The sequence below is a fragment of the Pelophylax lessonae genome (assembly GCF_965119305.1).
Source record: "Pelophylax lessonae genome assembly, chromosome: 12".
Lineage (NCBI taxonomy): Eukaryota > Metazoa > Chordata > Amphibia > Anura > Ranidae > Pelophylax > Pelophylax lessonae.
Genome location: NC_138779.1, coordinates 116,067,435 through 116,090,368, shown reverse-complemented (window position 1 = coordinate 116,090,368; position 22,934 = coordinate 116,067,435). Strand labels below are relative to the sequence as shown.

The window sequence follows — 22,934 nt, the reverse complement described above, 5'->3', positions numbered from 1 at the left end:
TAATATTATAAGGAATTGTATGTGCCCGGGCCTCTCTGGATCAAGCAGCTTTGCCAACTTATTTGTCAGGAACAGCACTTCCTGAGTTATCAATGGAGGACAGAGAGTTGCTTGATAAGGATATTACTTTGGAGGAGATTGGGGTGGCTATTACCTCCTTTTCTCCTTGGAAGTCTCCTGGGTTAGATGGTCTCTCCTCTGAGTGGTATGGCACATTTAGTGAACTCTTAGCACCCTGTTTATTATGGGTCTTTGAATAAGCGAGAGAGGGTGGTAATTTGCCACCCTCCATTAGAGAAGCTCTTGCAGTTTTGATCCCTAAGATGAGGAAAGATCCTAAGGAGTGCGACTCCTACCACTCGATCTTGCTGATGAATGTTGATACTAAGATCCTTGCAAAAATTCTGGCAGGTAGACTTCAGGAGGTTATACTCAAACTTATTAGGGTGGTCCAAACTGGATTAATGCCTGGTAGATGTGCCCAGATGAATAGCAGGAGGCTCTTTGTTGATCTTCAGACTCTGCATGACAACTCCGGTGCAAGGGTGGTAGCCTCGCTGGATACCAAGAAAGCCTTTGACTCAGTGGAGTGGCCTCATTTTTTTCATCTGCTAGAGTCTTATGCCTTTCTGCCTACCTTTGTATCTTGGGTAAGATTGTTATACATTGACCCGTTGGTGAGACTGCATGTAAATGGTACTATTTCCAAACCCTTTTCCATATCAAGGGGAACCAGACGGGCAGTGGGACTTTATCACCCTTGCTGTTTGCCTTGGCCATAGAACCTCTAGCTGCCAAATTACGATTGAGTACGTCCTTTACGGGGTTTCGGTTGGGTCAAATGGAGGAATGTGTACAAATCTATGACATGCTTCTGTATTTACAGGACCCAGGCCCTTCTGCTGCATTTACCCTGATTAAGGAGTTTGAGAATTATTTGGAGTTCCCTATAAACTGGTCCAAGTCGTCTTTGTTCCCTATTGATATAGTCTCAACGCTACCTGGGGACTGCCCCATTCCACTGACCAGCTCCTTTAGGTATCTGGGGATTCTAATTCAACTTCCAATATCTAAATTTATTAATGTCAATTTGTCCCCAATCATAGGGGCATTTCGGGAGAAAGTGCACAAATGGCAGGCATTACCAGTTACCTTGATGGAGCGCATACATTTTTTCCAAATTATATTTCTCCCTAAATTCCTGTATGTCTTATCTAATTATCTTGTTTATATCCCAAAAATAGTTTTTAATGAGTAAAGAATCTGTCCTCATTAGTCTACTATGGGGATCGCGTATTCCCAGGCTCTCCTTGGCTGTTCTGAAGTTACCTATGGCCATGGGGGGGCTGGAAGTGATTTTTCTTCATTGGAGGTTTTATCCCAAAATTCCAAACGTGACCACTAAGTGGCAGTCACCACGTCCTTTGAGGCTTTACTTAATATACTCTATAGAGGTGGTGTCCCGGGTAGGGAAGTGGGGTCAGTTATGGCTCCCCCTGGGAAAATTTTTCGTATATGCTCCGGAATTGCTGGTGACAACTCTTTATCTATGTCCCCCAATAATCCTATATGGTTTTTATGTGTCCCTAGGAGAATGTTTTAAGCTTCAGGATGGCTTTCTGTGGCCCCAGTATGGAATTAGATACATACATTATATATTTCTTGAGGGGAAACTCTGTGTTTTTGAACAGATGTGAGGGCAGTTCAGGATACCTGAACTTGGCACTTTAAGTATGCACAGCTTCGTCATGCTGCACTGGCGCAGTTCAGGGGTGGAGTGGTACAGCTTACTAATTCTTCTTTGGAGTCTTTTTGGACCCTGACAAGATGATTTCCAGGTATTATAAAGCCTTTGGACCTGGGCACCCTGGACTCGTTGAACGAGCTAGGGCCCAATGGCTGGCTGCTGCACCGGAGTTGTCAGAGGACATGTGGAAGGAGGTGTTTGATACCTACCTCAACACTGTTATATCTTTCACGGATAGGATGATTCGGTTGTGGTTTCTGCATCAGATGTACTATACACCTGTACGTCTGTTCTGTATGAATAAAAAGGATGCCTCAACCTGTCATAAATGTCTGCTAGCTCACTGAACTTTTTTTCACATGGTGTGGGGCTGTTCTAGGGTGAGGCCTTTATGGTCTAGGGTGAGGGAGTTCATAGCCGATAAGTTTGGCCTTCTAATGTATGCTCCCCCTTGCTGTGTCTTCTGGGAATTATTGAGGATGAGGAGATGATGCGGCTACAAATCTGTTCCTCAGACTCCTTTTCTTTTGTGTCCACAAGCTCATAGCAAGGAGGTGGATATATACTGAAAGGCTGATGTTAGAGATGTGTATGAAAGTAGTAAATGCTGACATTCTGCTATAGCGCATGACATATGAGGCACGAGGATTCCCCAGGAAGTTCAGGAAGGTCTGGTTTCGGTGAGTGGACTCCACTGATAAACTAGAGGGAGAGGTGGATATTTGAGATACATACATTGGCCAAGGTGTGTCCGTTTGAATTGTCTCTGCTGGGGGTAGGGTATTGCCCTCTTGCTGGAACTAAGTGGACTGGGTTTACTTTCCCTGGTTTAAATGTTTCTGATGATTGTTCTGTTTTATTTTTGTTTAATCTATTGTTTATGTTTTGAGGTTAAGGCCTGTTGCCCTTCTTCGAGATTGAGCCAGTGAAGGCGAGAGTTGGGGAAAATAAAAGGAAAAATGGGAAAGGGGAGGGGGGAAAAAATATGCATTTTTCCGACTCTGAGGGATGAGATGTCTGATGTTTTCCTGCTGGATAAACATATGTGACAATAATTTCCTAAATCATTGATAATTCTTTCAAGCACTTGTCTTATGTTTGTCCACTGATATTCCAGTTGATGCGCTATGCTTTTTGACACTGTTTGTGGATCTTTTGTTGAGCACTAAATAAATCTTTTTTTTTTTTTTTTAAAGAAACCTTTTGTGTCATTGAAGTGATCTTAGCAAAGGTGTATTACACCAAAACCTTGTGTGCCTGCAGGCTCCACTAATCAAAATACGATCCTATAAGTGCCAGCTAGCACTGACAATTAATCCACAAATGCAATTTAGCAACTGTGTGTCAAAAGGGATTAAAATGGGGGACAGAAATATTATATAGTGCAGATTTACTAAGGAGGAGGATAAGTGAGAATAAAAAAGAAAAATGTGTAATCAGCAGTAATGGGGATTATTAGTTGCACTATTGCAATGTACTACCTATATAATCAGGATGATGATCAGAAAAACATTGCTACTAGCAACTACTAATACTACTCCTGTAATAATAAAAATAATAAATCTTTCTTCCAGCATCTTCCCAGGATGCTTTGCTTTCAAGTGACCTGGAGGCATGTGAGGAGTCTATGGCCCTTCTTGATGAGGTCATTATGTATACCTTCCAACAGTGTGTGTATTACCTTACTAAGGTATGTAAGATAGTTTTATTATATGGGGCAATAATGTACATCTTGTAGTTCAATCATTAAAGCTTTTAAGATTTGTTTTTGTAAATGCGCTACATAATGTAATTTTTTTTTTATCATGGCTCCTCTATAGAATGTGGTCCTAACTGTGGTCTAAGATAATGCCAATTTCTGCACACCCTACACATCCTATGTTAATGACTAAAGCTAGATACTTGCACTTAATAACATGATTATTTAATACCTATTCTGCCCTCTAAGTGCTCTTTGATGTTGATACAGGCAAAACAGCCCTCAGGTAATTTGGATGTCACCCTATGGTTGTGGTTGCCATACATACAGGTGGCCTGTGGACATTCCTTGTATATTACATTCTTCTGATTTCCATAATAACTATGTAATGCATTCTTGGGAAAAAAAAAAAGATCCTGTACGTATTCTGAGGTCATTGCCAATGCACATCCACAATTTTATTAAAAATCTTTACTAAACCCTATATGCAATAATTCCCTCTCATGGCTCCATAGAAAAAAAAATGCTGGATAAATAACATTGATAATAATATTTTTGTCCCGTCTTGTAGTAGCATTTTAGTAGTTTTTAGGAGCATTTATGAGTGTTAGAATTTTATTAGTGTTTTTACAGTACATGAAGAAAAAAAAAACAAGCTCAAAAACAGCTGCTAGGAGCGTTTTAGTAGCGTTTAGGAACAGTTAGTGTTTTTTTCTGCTGGAAAAACGCTCCAAAAAAATTCTACACAAACAATTTTCTTCTGCTCCTAGATGCTGAAGCTCAAAAAGTGCTAATAGCCTAAAATAGTGTACGTGGACACATAGGATAACACTATTTAGCTTCTAGGAGCAGAAAAAAATGCTAATAACTTCTAGGAGCTTAAAAAACCCTAATGTGCATGGAGCCAAACTCACAATACAAGTTTATTTAGTAAATAGTGTAACTTCGACCTTTAGCCTAGGTTCACGCTGAGGCCAGTTTAAAATCACGCGAGTTCAGCTGACTTTGCACGATTTCAAGCCGCCATTTCTAGTCCGACTTTGGGGGGGCGATTACACAAACACATTATGTGTGAGTTCCTGCACAAATGTCTATTGAAATCCCCCTGAAGTCGCCAAAAGTAGTGCAAATACTACTTTTGGTAATCTTTGCGGCGCCGCCAAGTCGGCGTTGCACCAATTCGGACGGTGCCATTTTTTAGGTTTTACTTAAGAAGTCAGAAATTGGGTATAGGAGAGAACACAAAAAAAGGAAAAAAAAAATAAATACATATTAGAGGGACTGATGTGAATGCACTACATGTGAATGCAATATATATATGGGTAAAATGGTGCATGAATTGGTTGCGCTATATAAATACCTGTAATAAAAAAATAAATAAGTTTAAAGGCAAAGAGGCTGAAAGAGACAGCTGGCCCACCCCTGCTTCTGTGCACTTAGAATGGATGAATATAAGAGGTGAATAGACTGTTAGCATACTCAGCTAGAAGTTTGCTTCTAGGCATGGTTCTAGGCACCGTAAGAACATCACCACAGTACACAATTCTACCTACGAAATTGCCAAAATTGTGCAGGGATAGCCCCATGAAGACCCAGCCATAAAACTCTGACATGCAGCATGGCAGTTTGGAACATTTTATTATGCATGAGAATGTGGTCTTGGCAATCAGCAACAGGATTGTAATGAATATGTTGACTAATTAGTAGTCTAGAGGGGATAGCTGAACAAAATCTGAAATATTCAGTTCATATTTACATATTCCAACTGTGGTTTGGCTGGAGTACAGCTTATAATAAATCTTGTTCTATAAAACAACATTGTAAGTGTTTTATCTTTCTTTTTAGACCTTGTATGCAGCTTTGCCAGCCCTTCTGGAGAGCAATCCTTTCACCGATCCTGCCAGTCTTTCTGATGTAGGAGAGCTGAGCAACATGCCAGAAGGCACACGTGGAACTCTTGCCATTTACCAGGCTACATTGGATTTAACTCGGGAGTGTGAACTGCATCCAGATCTTGTGTCTCAAACATTTGGCTATCTCTTCTTTTTTTCCAATGCATCACTCTTCAATACCCTAATGGAAAAAGGTAATTCATTTTACCTGCTTTTTTAGGAAGGACCCGTAACAATGATTCCTTACATAGGTGCTGTTTGTTGGCTTCTCCTGCCTTTCCCAGTGGTGACCCACCTTAACTGGACTCAATAACTCACCTACACACCAGTAATAATACAAATGGCTTTATTTAAACTGGAAAAAGCAATGGAAATGGAACACTGATTAAACAACATTAGTTAACAGTGAGAGCGTTAACACTCTATCTATTACTAAAACAATATTAGGTGTAACAAAGTATATGGCATTCACTCCCTTAGTTGTCTGTTAAATGGTCCTGCCAGAATGCATTAGGTGACCGTTCTGCTAAAACTTTGTGCATTGTACTGCTTGGACCTTGAAGATGAGGGTATACCCCGAAAACTTGTCCTGAAAATTTGGATGCTAGTGCAAATACAATAAGTATCACAGTACTCAGTCACATAGTTTCTTTAGACAGTACAATAGCATTCTCCTGTGGTCAAGGGTGGTGTAATGGTAGTTGATATATCACAGGTTCTGAGTAGTCCAAAAGAAAGCACAGGTTTTTCTGCCCTCTGAGGGTCGTTGGAAAAACCCAATAGGAACACTGTAAAACAAAAAAAAGAGGGCGCACCAACCTTGCGCATTACTCAAGTGGCATCTTTAACAATGTATAAAAAGAAGTCTATTCACAAACACATTAATGATAAAAGCATATCAAAGCTCATAGTAGACACAAAGCAACCAGGTCACCAATGGCTCTAAGGAAGAGGGGATTTCCCCTCAAAATGTGTTAGCTTTCTGGAAGGTCCTCCGACTTGCTGAAGACAGTCTCAGTAATCTGGTCACTTTGTGTCTACTATGGGCTTTGATATGCTTTTATCATTAATGTGTTTATGAGTATACTTCTTTTTATGTATTATTAAAGATACCACTTGGATAATGCGCAAGGCTGGTGAGCCCTCTTTTCTTTGTTTCGCAAAGTCTCTATGACCAAAATATAAATTCCTTTACCACAAAAAGAATAGCAATCACTGAGGTAAAGCAGGTAATAATTAGGTCTAACTATTGCGTTCAGGCACTATTTAGCCATTGACCAGTAAACTAATAAAAGCAAGTCTGCCTGCAGTGGGGCCCTTGAACTTTTGTAGGAGAACTTAACCTCCATCTAAAGGTACTCGTAATCTACGGGTAAAGGAAACTCTCTACAGGGTCCCTAAAGGTTAAACAGAGCTCTGCTGACAGCAGCAAAATGCTAGGAGCAACAGAGATGTTTAATACACATCGAGGTAGCTAAGAGGCCCTTCACCACACTGATGCTATGTACCTACACCTGTCCTCTTGATAGCAACAACTTCACTGACTAATGTCCTAACAGACTGGATGAAGGCAGATACAACACAGGCTGCTCCGTTCCAAGGCACATCTGACTTGCTCACACCTTTTTCCAGAGGGGCCAGGCAAGAGGTAGCACAACACTCTGGGGCTCCCTTCTCAAGCATGTGCTTATGTCTAATGCCTACACTGGTCCTCTGCTGCAAGACTGCACTATTCTCTTTTCTTTTGGCGGTTCAAGGTCTAGATCCCTGGCAGGCCCTCTCACCCTGGTGCCCTTGTGGATCTTTCTCTCCACACACAGCAGCTCTTTCTGTGGGCTCTGGCCCAGTCACTTCCCTACTTGTATCGCAGTAAATCCCTCTCCATGCTTATCCTTTCCTTGCTGCACTCCCTCCTTGCTCTCATCTCCCATCTTCATAGATTCTAGAATGTTTCTGTGTAGAAAAAACAAACTTGGTACCTAGTTGCTGTTTTATTCTTCTCACATCTGCATATTTGGCAGATGAGACCCTGCTTGCATCACTAGCTTCAGATGCATTTCTTTCAGTGTTAATTGACCAGTTGATGTGCTATTAGAATTGTTGGGCACACTACATTGGCCTCTCTTCAGTACCTATCTTCCTGTGCTGAAAATATCATCTCCTCATTGCACTGCCATGTTTCCTTAGGGCCCCTGTACTGCACCACAGGCAGTGCAGGTGATATGTTCACCTATATGGGAGCCTCAGAATCTCTATGGGCACTGGTTAGCCACCTGTAGTACCATAGTACTGAAACAGAGTCCTTTATACTCGCACATGAGTAAAAGCATGTATAGAGAGATTCAAGATGGTATTATGGTTACAGCATAGTGACCTGAAAAAGCTTCCACATGCAAAGGCTAATGTGAAAGTTGCTGTGTATAGATATTTTCTATGCCAACTTGAACATAGCATGACGACATCATTGGAAAAATGTGCACCAGCCTTGCGCATTACCCTAAAAACCTTTTAATTTACGAAATAAAACAATTATGTACTCACACAAACAGCACATGATATAAAGCTCATCAAAATCCATAGTGACCCACACACTCCGGTGTGTGGTCCACTGCGCCAATCCCAGCGTAGGGAAGACACTTCCAGTGTTCGCTTTGGACTTCCCCGTTCCTCAGGGAGCTAGCTTTAAGATGTTAAAGACCTATGAGAAAGGCCTTGATAGGCTAAAACACATTAGTGTTGGCTCTGTTTAGAACATGTGTACTCCTTGGATGAACTAAAGGGACATTTTATTTATCTTCACCTGGTTGCTGACCTTGTCTACATGTTAAAGCCCTAAGGTCCTCCACTGCTGGAACATTCACCTCAAGCGCAGGAGGTTGTTTGTTTTGCTTATGATGACATCATTGCTCTGAGTTTCAAATCATGAAGCCATATTCCTGTCTCTGGATCTCAGAGCCCAGCAGAAATATTAATGCAAGCAATGTCAAAAATTGTAAGAGAGTATGTTAATGTTAACCTTAGGAAATAACAATTATCAATTCATTTAGAATAAATGGTTTACAGGCAATGGCAAAAATTTGAGATGTTATGCTGTAATCTGCGGCAGTTTGCCTGAAACTGGGATGGTACGTTGGATTTTCCATCATTCTGCTTAGCAGCATCTTTAGTTAATTCTCTCACTCATCTTTTCTGATGGAGGAGGGGCCGGTCTTATGCAGCATCCATAATGTAGCAGTTCCTGTCATTGTCCTGGCAGGTTATCTCCAGGAAGTGGTGTGCTTCCTCCTAGCCTTGCTCTCAGGACTGCTGGGAGCATTTTTTTCCTTCGCAGCAGGAAGCAGAAGGTCGCCTGGACTGTAAAGAGAGAATGACGTGCCTTTCTTTTTCCATAACACCACCAGCCCTTAACTCTTTAATTAGTCCAGCAGGAATCTGTTTCTGTGTAGTATACACTGATTTATGCTGCAGTTTTAGATTAAGGTGCAACTTTCTGCCACAGCCAGTGCCACTGCCACTTTCTTTCGGCCACTACAATAGTGAAAGGGACATACAATAGATATCACTTTGTATTATTATGTGTGGTTTACTTTTTTAATTTTATCTGATCAGTTTAGTAGTAAGGGCTACCACAGGCACGTGTAAATGAAAATTTGCTTCTGTTCAAGCTTCAGCCATTAATGTAAAGTTCTTACCAAGCCTACGGTCGACAGGCTGAGAGGTCAGGTAGAACATACGTAGGAGTAACTCTCTTTTACTTATCACCTACATGCTTTCGTTACATTAGGTACATAATAAAGCATCACTTTGCTTTAATTTAGATGAAGCATTATGTGCGGTCTTCTCTTGTTAGAGAGTAAGCCTTAGGCTGTAATCTTGTCTAAATGCAAGTCTCACAAAAAAAAAAAAAAAATAAGATTTAACCACTTGCTGACTGCCGCACGACTATTTACGTCGGCAGTCAGCCCCTCACAGGCAGAGCGACGTAGGGCTATGTCGCTAGCCTGTGAGGGTCTAGGGAGCGAGCGCGCGGCGCCGGAGGCGCGCTCCCACGCGGTCACGGACCCCCCCCGCGCGTGTGACCGGTGGACCCAATGTCAGCCGGTCACTCGCGATCGTCCGTTAGAGCAGGAGAAAGGCAGGCGGCTAATGTAAACAAGCCGCCTGTCCTTCTCCCCTGTGTATGAATGGTGATCATACGGTTCTACTACAGTGCCTTGCGAAAGTATTCGGCCCACTTTAACTTTTTGACCTTTTGCCACATTTCAGGCTTCAAACATAAAGATATAAAACTATAATTTTTTTTGAAGAATCAACAACAAGTGGGGCACAATCTTGAAGTGGAACGAAATTTATTGGATATTTCAAACTTTAACAAATAAAAAACTGAAAAATTGGGCGTGCAAAATTATTCAGCCCCTTTACTTTCAGTGCAGCAAACTCTCTCCAGAAGTTCAGTGAGGATCTCTGAATGATCCAATGTTGACCTAAATGACTAATGATGATAAATAGAATCCACCTGTGTCTAATCAAGTCTCCGTATAAATGCACCTGTGCTGTGATAGTTTCAGAGGTCCGTTTAAAGCGCAGAGAGCATCATGAAGAACAAGAAACACACCAGGCAGGTCCGAGATACTGTTGTGGAGAAGTTTAAAGCCGGATTTGGATACAAAAAGATTTCCCAAGCTTTAAAAATCCCAAGGAACACTGTGCAAGCGATAATATTGAAATGGAAGGAGTATCAGACCACTGCAAATCTACGAAGACCTGGCCGTCCTTCTAAACTTTCAGCTCATACAAGGAGAAGACTGATCAGAGATGCAGCCAAGAGGCCCATGATCACTCTGGATGAACTGCAGAGATCTACAACTGAGGTGGGAGACTCTGTCCATAGGACAACAATCAGTCGTATACTGCACAAATCTGGCCTTTATGGAAGAGTGGCAAGAAGAAAGACATTTCTTAAAGATATCCATAAAAAGTGTCGTTTAAAGTTTGCCACAAGCCACCTGGGAGACACACCAAACATGTGGAAGAAGGTGCTCTGGTCAGATGAAACCAAAATCGAACTTTTTGGCAACAATGCAAAACGTTATGTTTGGCGTAAAAGCAACACAGCTCATCACCCTGAACACACCATCCCCACTGTCAAACATGGTGGTGGCAGCATCATGGTTTGGGCCTGCTTTTCTTCAGCAGGGACAGGGAAGATGGTTAAAATTGATGGGAAGATGGATGGAGCCAAATACAGGACCATTCTGGAAGAAAACCTGATGGAGTCTGCATAAGTCCTGAGACTGGGACGGAGATTTGTCTTCCAACAAGACAATGATCCAAAACATAAAGCAAAATCTACAATGGAATGGTTCACAAATAAACATATCCAGGTGTTAGAATGGCCAAGTCAAAGTCCAGACCTGAATCCAATCGAGAATCTGGGGAAAGAACTGAAAACTGCTGTTCACAAACGCTCTCCATCCAACCTCACTGAGCTTGAGCTGTTTTGCAAGGAGGAATGGGCAAAAAATTCAGTCTCTCGATGTGCAAAACTGATAGAGACATACCCCAAGCGACTTACAGCTGTAATCACAGCAAAAGGTGGCGCTACAAAGTATTAACTTAAGGGGGCTGAATAATTTTGCACGCCCAATTTTTCAGTTTTATATTTGTTAAAAAAGTTTGAAATAGCCAATAAATTTCGTTCCACTTCATGATTGTGTCCCACTTGTTGTTGATTCTTCACAAAAAAATTACAGTTTTATATCTTTATGTTTGAAGCCTGAAATGTGGCAAAAGGTCGAAAAGTTCAAGGGGGCTGAATACTTTCGCAAGGCACTGTATGTAGGACCGTTGATCACTGTTCATACACCTCAAGCCACAGCCAATCACAGTTAGAATCACGCCCCTAGGGACACACATAACCTCTCCCTCTCAAAAAAAGTTAACCCCTTCACTGCCAGTATCATTTTACAGTAACAGTGCATATGTATAGCACTGATTACTGCAGTAATGTCACTGGTAACCCCAAAAGTGTCAAAAATGTCAGTCAAGGGTCCGATCTGTCCGCTGCAATGTCGCAGTACCACAAGTAAAATCGCAGATCGCCGCCATTACGCGTTAAAAAAAAACAACAAAAATGACAAAAATCTTTCCCTTAGTTAGTAAACGCAATAACTTTTGTGCAAACCAATCAAAATAGCTTTTTGCGATTTTTTTTTTTTTTTTTTTTTACCAAACATATGTAGCAGAAAACAAATTGGCCTAAAATGTTAAAAAATTTTGATTTTTACATTTTTTTTTGGGGAATTTCATGTAAAAAAATGTGAAAAATATTGTTATTTTTGCAAAATTTACGCTCTTTTTTTGTTTACAGCGCAAAAAGTAAAAATCGCACAGGTGATAAAATACCACCAAAAGAATGCTCTGTTTGTGGAAAAAAAGGACTTCAAATTAGTTTGGGTACAGCGTCGCACGACTGCGCAATTGTCCATTAAAATCACGCAGTACCGAATCGCAAAATAGTCCCTGGTCAGAAAGGGGGTAAAATCTTCTGGGGCTTAAGTGGTTAATCTAAACTAGATACCCCCCCCCCTTAATCGGTCCCACCACTTTGACTACTTACCTCACCCTCACAGTGGCAGATTACTCCGGTGTTTACATCCTCAGGCCCAAAATATTTACTGTTGCTGGCCGCACTGCCCTTGTGCAGTGACTTCCTGTAGACCTAAATGTTGCCATGCTCCAAGAATAGATATGGTAGGAATAAAGCCGAGTTCCAGTCTATGGGGTGTTACTGAGCAGGTTCAGACTGTTACTGTTAGAAAAAAAATAAGTACCTACCAGGGTGTGACTGGGGTTGGAGGGGTTTCTAGTTTAGATTAGGTTAGGGGGATAAGGAGGGTTGGCTGGGCACAAGTAAAATTGTAGTTTAATGGAATAGAAGAAATGTATTTCTTTACAAATAGGCAGTTTAATGGCGAACGATGACCATGGTAAACTTACACTAAATTACCAAAAGTATTGGGACGCCTGCCTTTACACGCCCATGAACTTTAATGGCATCCCAGTCTTAGTCCGTAGGGTTCAATATTGAGTTGGCCCATCCATTGCAGATATAACTGCTTCAACTCTTCTGGGAAGGCTGTCCACAAGGTTTAGGAGTGTGTCTATGGAAATGTTTGACCATTCTTCCAGAAGCGCATTTGTGAGGTTAGACACTGATGTTGGACGAGAAGGCCCGGATCGCAGTCATTGACATGGATGAGTGAGTTTGGGGTGGAGGAATTACACTGGCCTGCACCAGTCCTGACCTCAACCCAATAGAACGCCTTTGGGATGAATTAGAGTGGAGACTGCGAGCGAGGCCTTCCCTCCAACATGAGTGTCTGACCTTAAAAATGCTCTTCTGGAAGAATGGTCAAACATTTCCTTAGACACACTCCTAAACCTTGTGGACAGCCTTCCCAGAAGAGTTGAAGCTGTTAAAGCTGTAAAGGGTGGGACAACTCAATATTGAACCCTACCAACTAAGACTGGGATGCCATTAAAGTTTCTGTGTGTGTAAAGGCAGGCGTCCCAATACTTTTGGTAATATAGCATAGTCATAAAAATCCTGACACTGTTTAGGTGTAATATATGATAGGCAAACATACAAAGATGACCCATGCAAAGAGAAGAATTTTTTCAGATAGAGCCCTAGTGGGACTCGATAAGGCTTTTATACTGCAAAGCATTGTGCCACCTTCTCTTGTGGGTATATAAAACATCCAAAGCTTTACTGTAAATGTAGACTCTCCCCTAATCACCACTATACCCAGTCAATGTGCTAAAAATTGACATTTTTTTTATCTTTTGTTACCATTGTGTAAATGAGTTTCTATGTCTTATTCTTTTTGTCTGTTACTATTCTGACAGCAGGTATTTTTCAGGTAACGGGGAACCATTCTACCAGTGGTCAAAGGCTGTCCAAATCCGCACAAACCTTGATCTGGTTCTGGACTGGCTCCAAGGAATAGGTCTTGGTGACATTGCTACAGAATTCTTCAGAAAGTTGTCAGCAACAGTAAACTTGCTGTGTATACCTAAAACCAGTCTCTTAAAGGTATGATATGAAAAATAGTGTTAATTTGAGCTGAATCTTTTTGCAATGTTTAAAAAGTTTTAGAAAGCATGTACTGCAATATTGATAAAGAAATTAGTTTACTATACAGTATGACCTAGAAGTACTAACAGATAACAGTACTGAAAGAGAAAGAACAATTAGATAACACTTCTGTTGCACACTAAGCCCCGGTTCACATTTGTGCGATCACAGAGATCGCATGTAATTCAGAGCGCACTGCTCCTAAATTACATGCGATCTCGTGTGGTGCAAATTTCAGCCATACACTTTGTATGGCTGAATTCGCACCGCATCCGCACTAAACACACACCTGACCCTTTTTTTTTTTTATACGCAGCAGAATTGGATCGCATGGTGGTTCACACTAGTGTGATCCGATTCTGTGCGAACATGCAGATCGCACTGCGATATGCGATCGCAACTGGGGGTGTCGTTAACCTTTAATTGACACCCCCTGCGTATTGCATATGGCAGTGTGAACTTCCAGGGGTGCGGATGCGATGCGGGATCACGCTGCATATTCGCAGCATTCCCGCATCGCACAAATGTGAACCAGGACTAAAACTGAACTGTCTAAATACACTGTTGAAATCTATTTGGGAGGTTCATTACCTGCCAACGGATTTGATTTTCTCTACTCCTTGTCCTAAAATTTACACTACCCTGCCAGACAGCACAATGAGGTTTATAACCTAAAGTTTCTCTACTGCAGATAAGCAGTGCAGCCTGGTCACCTCTTTGCCTCCCCCCTCCAATGATTGGACATTTAGGCCCCTTTCACACAGGCGGACCGTTCAGATCCGCCTGCCAGTTTTTCAAGCGGATCTGAATGGATGCCCCATGCATCTCTATGGGGCGTCGGACCTGTCTCCGCTGACATCTGATCCGATCCGTCAAATCTGGACGGATGGAAACCCTATTTTTCCATCCGTCCAGCGGATCAGATCAGATGGGATCGAATGAGAATGGACAGACGGTCCGTTCTCATCCAATTCCCCCATAGAGAACAGCGGGGACCTGACAGCTCTGTCTTCGCACACATCGCAGAGACAGAGCTGCCATCCGCCTGCTCAGCGGGGATCGGTGGATCGATCCCCCGCTGAGATAAATGGAGTCCGCCGACGGACTCCCCTGTGTGTAAGGGGCCTTAAGGAGTAGCAATAGACTAATGAGCTCATTCCTATGCTCAATCTGTTATCCCTCACAACACATCCTAATTGGATCATAGTTTTAGCAGTTTCTCTCTTAATCTAAGTTCTACTAAACAAGACTTTGATATTAAGACAAATTCAGATACTTACCCAAGCTGAATAATAAGCATGTTATGTTTTTTTTTTTTATAAACCTATAACTACTTTCATTGGTGTTTTAGATCTGCCTGGAAATCAAAGTTTTGAATAATGTAATTAGGATACACATTTTCCAGTGCTGTAGAGAAAAAGCTAAGATACAAATTTGCCTTGTAAATATAGTAACTACTGTAGCTGTAGTTATTACTTTAATTTTTTTTTTTTGCATACAAACTACAAACGTTTTTTATTAAAGGTATACAGGTGGTACACGAGAAAGATACAGTATCATGTAACTGAATTGGTACATCAAATTGTACATTTTTGTTAACACATTTTGTATTGAACGGAAATAGGAATAAAAAATAAAATTGTGCAATCGATATTATAATGTACAGGAAATGATATACAGTAATTATACTTAGTGTATGGTATACAGTAAGTATAATTCTCTAAATCTGAAAAACTTTTCTGGGTATAGACAGAATAGAATGTTTGTCATCTGATAACAATGTTCTAACTATTGTTCTTTGTGATCCAGTTACTACTTTAATTAAATGTAATGTTTTATTACAGTAATGCTCATTCATAATGCAACAATTTATTTGTATTTGTGGTCTTGGTTCGGTGTCTCCCCAGTAGATTTAACCTGGGTTCACACTTGTGCGATGTGGATACCGCATTCCTGTGCACATCACATGCAATGTCTGTGCTGTTCGATTTCAACTATACATTTTGTATGGATGAAATTGAATCGCATCCACACCAAAATGATGTTCACACCCATGTGATGCGATTCTGGCAATCGCACTGCGTAAGATTACATTGACACCAGTAGCAGATAGCACGGACGCTGTGCGATTGCAAGGCAGTGCGGGAAACACACAGGATTCCCGCATCACATAAGTGTGAACCAGGCCTGAAGGGGATTTCCACCTTTGCAGCCAAATTGGGATACCTCCTACTTTATATTTGTTATGCGTTCTCATTCACACAGCATTACTTTAAAAAATATTTGAAGATTGCTTCCTACCTTTTCGGCTAATGCAACAGAGCTTAAAAAATGCTGCTTCTACAGGCATTGAGCGATTTTTTTTTGCCTGTAAAAGCACCTCTATGTAAGCCTATATGTCCATACACACATAAGGGTTTACAGGTGTATTAGAAGAGAAGCGTTTACAGGCTGAAAAATCATCATTAGTGCATTCAGGAGAGGGGCTCCTGGGCAGAAATAGTGTTGGACAAGCCTCTAGCGTTTGTGCATTAATACATACTAATGGCCAGAATAAATTAATATTCTGGTCAATAGAATGTATTAATGCTCAAACTCTAGACACACCTTATAGCATGTGCAAAATGCTGCTACTAAAACGCTAAAAGAGAAATATGGGCTTGGGTTTTTGTTTTTTTTAAATCATATTTACCTAGGTGGTGCATCATCAATCTGATGCTGCATCTGTCCCCTGCTGTCTCTAAGGGTGAGAACTGAGCAATCAAACACCACTGATTACTCAGTTCTCTTCACCACTCTGAGCAGAGAGCTGGTGACTGTCACCGCTGTCAGCTCTGCCCCCCCCCTCCAAGCTTACTGGAGCGCTGGGCTGTGTAAGGGGTGGCAGCCAGTGGCGGCCGATGTATTGAGGGTGCAGGGGCGTCACCCCCCCATCCATGCGTCCGGCCCCCTAATCTGCACGCAGGGGCGCCGGACACATGGAGCTTAATGTTTTTTTTTTTTTTTTTAAAACACCTGATTAGAGCCAGAGGCTCTAATAGGGTGATGCAAAGGGTGGAGCCGGGCCCAGAGCAGTGCGGCCTGAGCCCACCCATTGTGTGACAATAGCGAATGAAAATTCGCTATTGTCACATCGATCCTCCTCCTGGCCAATCATGAAGTGCGTCCGATACACGCTTCCTGATTGGCTGCAAGGCAAACCCCATGCCTTTGGCCGAGGAGGAGACGGGAGCGGGAGGACTGGAGGAGACGCACCGCCAGCCCGGGACTGAGGAGAAGCCGCAAGCTGCCGCTGCTGCTGCTGCTCCAGGTAAGTAAGGGGGCACGCACGCTGATCTCTGCATTAGGGGAATGTATGCTGGTCACTGCATTGAAGGGGGCACGCACGTTGATCTCTGCATTGGGGGAATGTATGCTGGTCACTGCATTGAAGGGGGCACGCACGCTGATCTCTGCATTGGGGGAATGTATGCTGGTCACTGCATTGAAGGGGGCACGCACACTGATCTGTGCATTGAAGGGGGCATATACGCTGGTCACTGCATTGAAGGGGGCATGTACGCTGGTCTCTGCATTGAAGGGGGCATGTACGCTGGTCTCTGCATTGAAGGGGGCATGTACGCTGGTCACTGCATTGAAGGGGGCATGTATGCTGGTCACTGCATTGAAAGGGGGCACACTGGTCACTGTGCATTGAAAGGGGGCACGCTGGTCACTGTGCATTGAAAGGGGGCACACTATACCTTAATTACTGAAGGCCCCTTTCACACTTTTGCGACCTCAAAGTCACGCAATTTTTTTACAGCGTTTTTTGCTGCAAAGCAATGCCTATTACATTTTTCTGTTTGCGCCCCCCCCCCCCCAAAAAAATTGTGAGCACCAGCCACCACTGGTGGCAGCAGCTTGTTCAGGCTCTCAGTGGTTTGCTGAGAGGCTGAGCCAGGTGCCAGTCAAGGTTCCTGCGTGAATCCCAACAGTATGCTTGTGATCTTTCCCCAGCGAGAACCGGCTCTGTGATGTCAACTGATAGCGGGTTTCAACCCTCTGTCTGCTGAAAACAGTTCACAGGAGTGCAGAACGAACTGCTCTTCTGTGATCCACAGGAGAAGTTTGGCTGTACTTCTCTTCTAAGAATTTTTTTTTATATTAGTTTTAGGAATGCTGTGTGAATGGGAACACATAAACATGTGGTGGGAGTTTCTCAGATTTGGCTAAAAGTCTAAAATGCCTGACTTCATTCTCCCCCTAATGTGCTAATAGGTGGGGGCAAATTTTATGCTTACACCCCCAAATACTATTATAATGGTGAACATGTAAAACTTACATCACCAACTTTAGACCTGTTCAGCTCCCATGTTTTTGGATAGGTGAAAAGGTATTTCCTCCTCTTTTCTACTGCTCTAGACTGGTTTGACAATTTGCTAGCCTGGATGTGTCTGAAGACCAAAGTAATAGATGATTTTACCAACGGCATCAAGTGGCACTGCATACTTTACAACACATTTTCATATAATACCAATATATATTGTCTAGTGTTTTAACGAGAAAATTAAACCCTTTGTAAGTCAAGGAATTTACAATCTCATACTCCTTGCACAGTCACAGGGATCAGGGGAGGACTGGGCCAGCGGGCAGGGGGGCAATTGCCCCCTGGGCCGCTTTGATTCCCTGTAAAAGGCTGCACCGTTTCTGCCAGACATGCCTAAAGTTTTCTGGTGAAGAGAGTTAAAAAATCCCTGCTGCTGACCTACTGAGTGGGGGTTGACGACAAGGACCAAGTGCCCTCCCAGCATGGATGGTGTAAGCGGTGTCTGAGCAGAGGCCGGTTCCATGCCCCACTGGGGAATCTCCTCCAGCCCTAACGGAGCTGTCCCAGCTCCCCCCAACAGCTCCCTGCTGGCCAGGTCAGGAACCCGGATTCAGCCGGGGAGTAGAGAGTACCTGGAGCGGAGCTTCAGCCTGGAATGGGGGACAGGAGGAGGCCGGAAAGAGGGAGAGTGGGAGGGGGGATGAATCACTGCACCATGGGACTCTGGTTTGTACTTGCCCTCTGGGCCAGAAGTTGCCAGTCAGCCCCTGACAGGGATAGTTTTTTTTATTTATTTTTTTTATGTCTGTTTCCTGCATAGGGGAACCCAGATAATCACCATTGGGAGGAAGGAGGTATTTAAAGGATAAGTTAATTTTTTAAAAATGTTACACCTGTATTTAGGGCATAACATGTTTAGCAACCTTCCCCCCTATTCCCCTTAACAGTGGGCGGAGGTTCCTCTCCCGTTCTCCCGCTGTCACATTAGAAATTGGCGAAGCTTTGCAAGGCTCCATTTGCACAGACGCATCATTCATTCACAGGGATCTACGGCAGATGGATTTGCAGTTTCAATGGACTGCAAGTGTGCTGATCAGCATGCTCTTAGCCGATCCACACTTTCTCTAGCTTTCAGACTGAAAACCCGTACAGAGGTATAGTCAAAAAGCTGGAAGTCATGGTAAATGCTAGCTCGCTCCCTGTCTCTGGAGGTGACACCCTGCCTTCAGTAGACCCAGGGGGTCAAAAATTGTCAGCCTATTTTTGTTTATAGCATAAAAAAAGCAGTGGTGATCAAATACCACCAAGAGAAAGCTTTGTGAGAAAAAAAAATGTATTTGGGTACAGTGTCGCACGACTGCGCAATTGTCAGGTAAAGTAACACAGTGTCGTATCGCAAAAAAATGCCTGGTTAGGAAGGGGAGAAATCTTCCGGAGGTCAAGTGGATAAGAATCAGCCAAATACAGTGCACCCTCCAGTGGACAAGCTTCGAGGTTCCATTTCTGACCTCCCCCCAAAAAAGCTAGATGCCGGTCAGTGTCTGGATTCCGTACTGCTGAATTACACATACAGAAAATGAAAGAATTCTTTATCCCTATATTCGTTATAGGTCAGAGACTCTGTAAGAATTGAAGTGAAAGCATCAGTATGGCTGCCAGGAAACTAGTGTGTTAAGAAGACTTCCGAAATAGCAGGCTTTACATATTTCTCTGATGACAGGTTTGCTTTAATTCCCATATCTTTGTGTGAGATATCAGGCTGCTTGAGCTTTAGTCCACATTTGTTTGGGTATTGTGCTTATACCAAGGGTTGAAAAATGACTAGTGCGCTATCTTAAAATTAAAATGAAAAATTGTCAGATAAATATCTGCAATTAATGTATTTTGTGAAAAAAACATTATTAATTTGAAACACGCAAAGTGATACTGTGTAAAGCAAAAAAACATTTCATAAACCATAAAAGAATCCGGAAGAGTCTCATGTGTAAATAGTTACATAGTAGTTGAGGTTGAATAAAGACAATAGTCCATTCAGTTCAACCTGTGTAGGTGTGTGTGGACTTATTCATTTCCCATACCTATGTTTTGATCTTGGAGATGTATGTCCAAGAGTGTCTTAAAAGTAGCCACACTCTCTGCAGTTACTACCATTTGTGAAAGAGAGTTCCACAATCGTATTGCCCTTACTGTAAGGGCAATAAAATTGCGTAGCCTGAGGTTAAATTGCTTCTCCTCTGAACGCATTGTATGGCCTAGTATCCTCTTACACTCCTTGCCTGTAAATAGTGAAAAATAAAAACAACCCCAAACATGTGAAAAACTGCAAGGGTGCTGTTCAAAAAAATCCTCCATGTGCTCTGTGAATACTCCAATCCCAGTTGACGCCTATAGAAGGGGGTAACGCGTCAGATGGAGCCAGCCGTGTCCTCACCATGCACGGTCCGCACTGCAGGCGGCCATGCTCCTAAGATTTTGATGCTTAGATTGAACCTATGGATGTAAGTGCAATTTTTTCTAAAAAAAACATTTGTGCGCTCTGTGAACCACCTCCGTGCTGATTAGTAAGTAATGGCCGCTTACCAAATACTAGCGGTCAAATAGCATGTAACAATGCTCCCCTGAATCAACATCAATCCATAGGCAACTCCAGGTGCATATCAATAATCGAACCACTTATGGCTGTGCCTCACCAAAGCAAGCTCAATCAATGGATGACTCTCAACTCGTGGATAGGGAGGAAAGAAGAACTAAGGGTCCTTTCACACGAGCACTCTGATCAGATCCGCCTGTCAGTTTTTTAGGCGGATCTGATCGGATGCTCCATGCATCCCTATGGGGTAGCGGATGTCAGCAGAGACATGTCTGCTGACACCCGCTGCCATCCACATCCGATCCTGTCCGTGAAATCCGGATGCATGGAAACCCTATTTTCCATCCGTCCTGGGGATAAGATTGGATGAGATCGGACAGGCGGTTTGCTCTCATCCAATTCCCCCATAGAGATGCATGGGGCTCTGACACCTTCCTCTCCACACACAGAGTGGAGAGGGAGCTGTCACCTTCCTGCTCAACGGGGATCTGTGTTTACGATCCCCTGCTGAGCAGCACAGATCCGCCTACGGAGGCGAACCATGTGAAAGAGCCCTAATTGTGCATTATGTTCCACGCAAATGTTTATTAGAAAAAATTGCACTTACATCCATCGGTTCAATCTAAGCATCAAAATCGTGGGAGCATGGCCGCTTTCAGTGCGGACCGTGCATGGTGAAGACATGGCTGGCTCCGTCCGACGCGTTTCCCCCTCTACAGGCATCAACTGGAATTGGAGTACTCACAGAGCACTTGGAGGAGTTTTTTTTTAAAACCGCACCCTTGCAGTTTTTCACATGTTTTGGATTGCTGTTCACTATTTACACATGGAACTCTTAAGCCCCGTACACACGTACCTATCGTCAGCCAACCGATTGGCCGTCTTTTGTCCCCGGGCTGTCGTGTCCGCTGAAAAGTGCAAAAGACTGCACACGAATTTTGTCCGCCGACTGCAGAAGTGATGTCATGTGATGGTTAACATTCCGTGTGTTTTTTCTTTTCTGAGCATGCCCAGTCTTGCAAATCTGCTGTCTGTCGGCCGAATTCTGTACTGACTGGCGAACAATCGGCCGTTCTGGTGTCGGCATACAAAAATTTTAATGCTTGCACGACAGATTCTGTTCGGCCGAAAGTGCGCTGTCGGCTGTCGGAAGCATCATACTAACAAGCCGAAAATTGGCCGATTGTTCGGCGGCCGAATCTTTTTGGCCGACAATCTGCACGTGTGTACGGGCCTTTACTTAAGGATTTTATTATGGTTATATGAAATTGTTTCACTTTTTTGCTTTATGCATAGTTCACAGTATCACTTTGCATTATTGTTTACAATTATTCATGTTTTTTTCACAAAATATATTAATTGCAGATAACTATCTGACATTTTTAATTTTAAGATAGCACACTAGTATTTTTTCAACACATATATTTTTTCCCGTCATTCAGGGAGTTCTATGTGCAGCAATCTATCTGATTGGCTAGGCATCCTATCACCTTTTTTTTTATTGCTTATACCAAGTGTCAGACATGAGTGGAATTAGGGGAACATTGCTTTATATATATATATTGCCAGTAAAAGAATGTATTCCCTGAGTGCATGGTATGCTAAGGAACCTCTGTGATCACTGTGTGTAAAATCATTAATTAATAAGGGTTTGCGTTTTCCTAACACAGCTTTCCTGGAGCACACTGAGGAATGATTATCCTGCAATAAGCTCTGCTCAGCTGAACCACTTGTTGAGAAACTATCATCTGGGAGTGGGACGGTCACATCCAGCTGCTTGGGACCCCCCTGAAGAGGAAAAGGATGAGATCACAAACAGTGAGTTCAATAAGTGCAGTCTGACCTTGTACTTTGCCCTTTTCTCTTTGATTCTGCTTCCTTGCGACTTCTGTGGACTTTGAGTTTGTAGGACACATTATTGTAATGCTCATCTGCTAGCTGGAAAAAATGAGAACAGAATTGGCAAGATTTTTCCTGTTTTAAATGGAGAAAAGAAGTTAGCGTTTTAAAAATGATCTCATTTATTCAGAAAGGAAAGTAGGCTAACCTGCATCAACCATTGAGAATGACAATTTTTCTGATCCACACCGTTTCTCATTATTGTAGAAAAGATCTGGGCACTAGGATATTTATAGTGGAACTGTAAAGTTACTATACACCCTTTTTAGTGCAATAACAGATAGTGGGGTAACCCTAAATTCCTAATTGCTCTATCATGCAAATATCAGTTTCCACCCCCTTCCATGCCGCACTGTTGACCTATCACTGTGATCATCATCACTGACCAATGAAAAAAGATCTAGGTGACAAGATGGGTAAGGCCTAAGTAACGACTTCTTAGCTGAAGTCAGTATTTGCATAACAGAATACTGTGGGTTTGAGTGGACGTGTCTGGCTACTGAACTAAAGCTCTGTATAGTAACTTCATTATTACATCAGGTCTGTTTTACACAGATGATGCATTATATGTAGTGTTGAGCGAACACGGACTGTATTATTCGTGTTCGTACCGAATAATTGGATTTTTATTCGGTCGTTTTATTTCCGGATTTTGCAT

The 22,934-nt window shown here is 42.5% G+C and overlaps 1 protein-coding gene across 3 annotated transcripts in view; it reads left to right on the top strand.

Annotated features, from left to right (window-relative positions):
- The window catches only part of RASIP1 (Ras interacting protein 1), a 187,963-nt gene that overhangs the window by 131,163 nt on the left and 33,866 nt on the right, over positions 1 to 22,934 (top strand). For all 3 annotated transcript variants that reach the window (XM_082273509.1, XM_082273507.1, XM_082273508.1), the window contains exons 8-11: positions 3,322 to 3,437; positions 5,292 to 5,532; positions 13,264 to 13,436; positions 22,048 to 22,195. In XM_082273509.1, the coding sequence (XP_082129635.1) occupies positions 3,322 to 3,437; positions 5,292 to 5,532; positions 13,264 to 13,436; positions 22,048 to 22,195 (678 nt within the window). The remainder of the gene's footprint in view (positions 1 to 3,321; positions 3,438 to 5,291; positions 5,533 to 13,263; positions 13,437 to 22,047; positions 22,196 to 22,934) is intronic.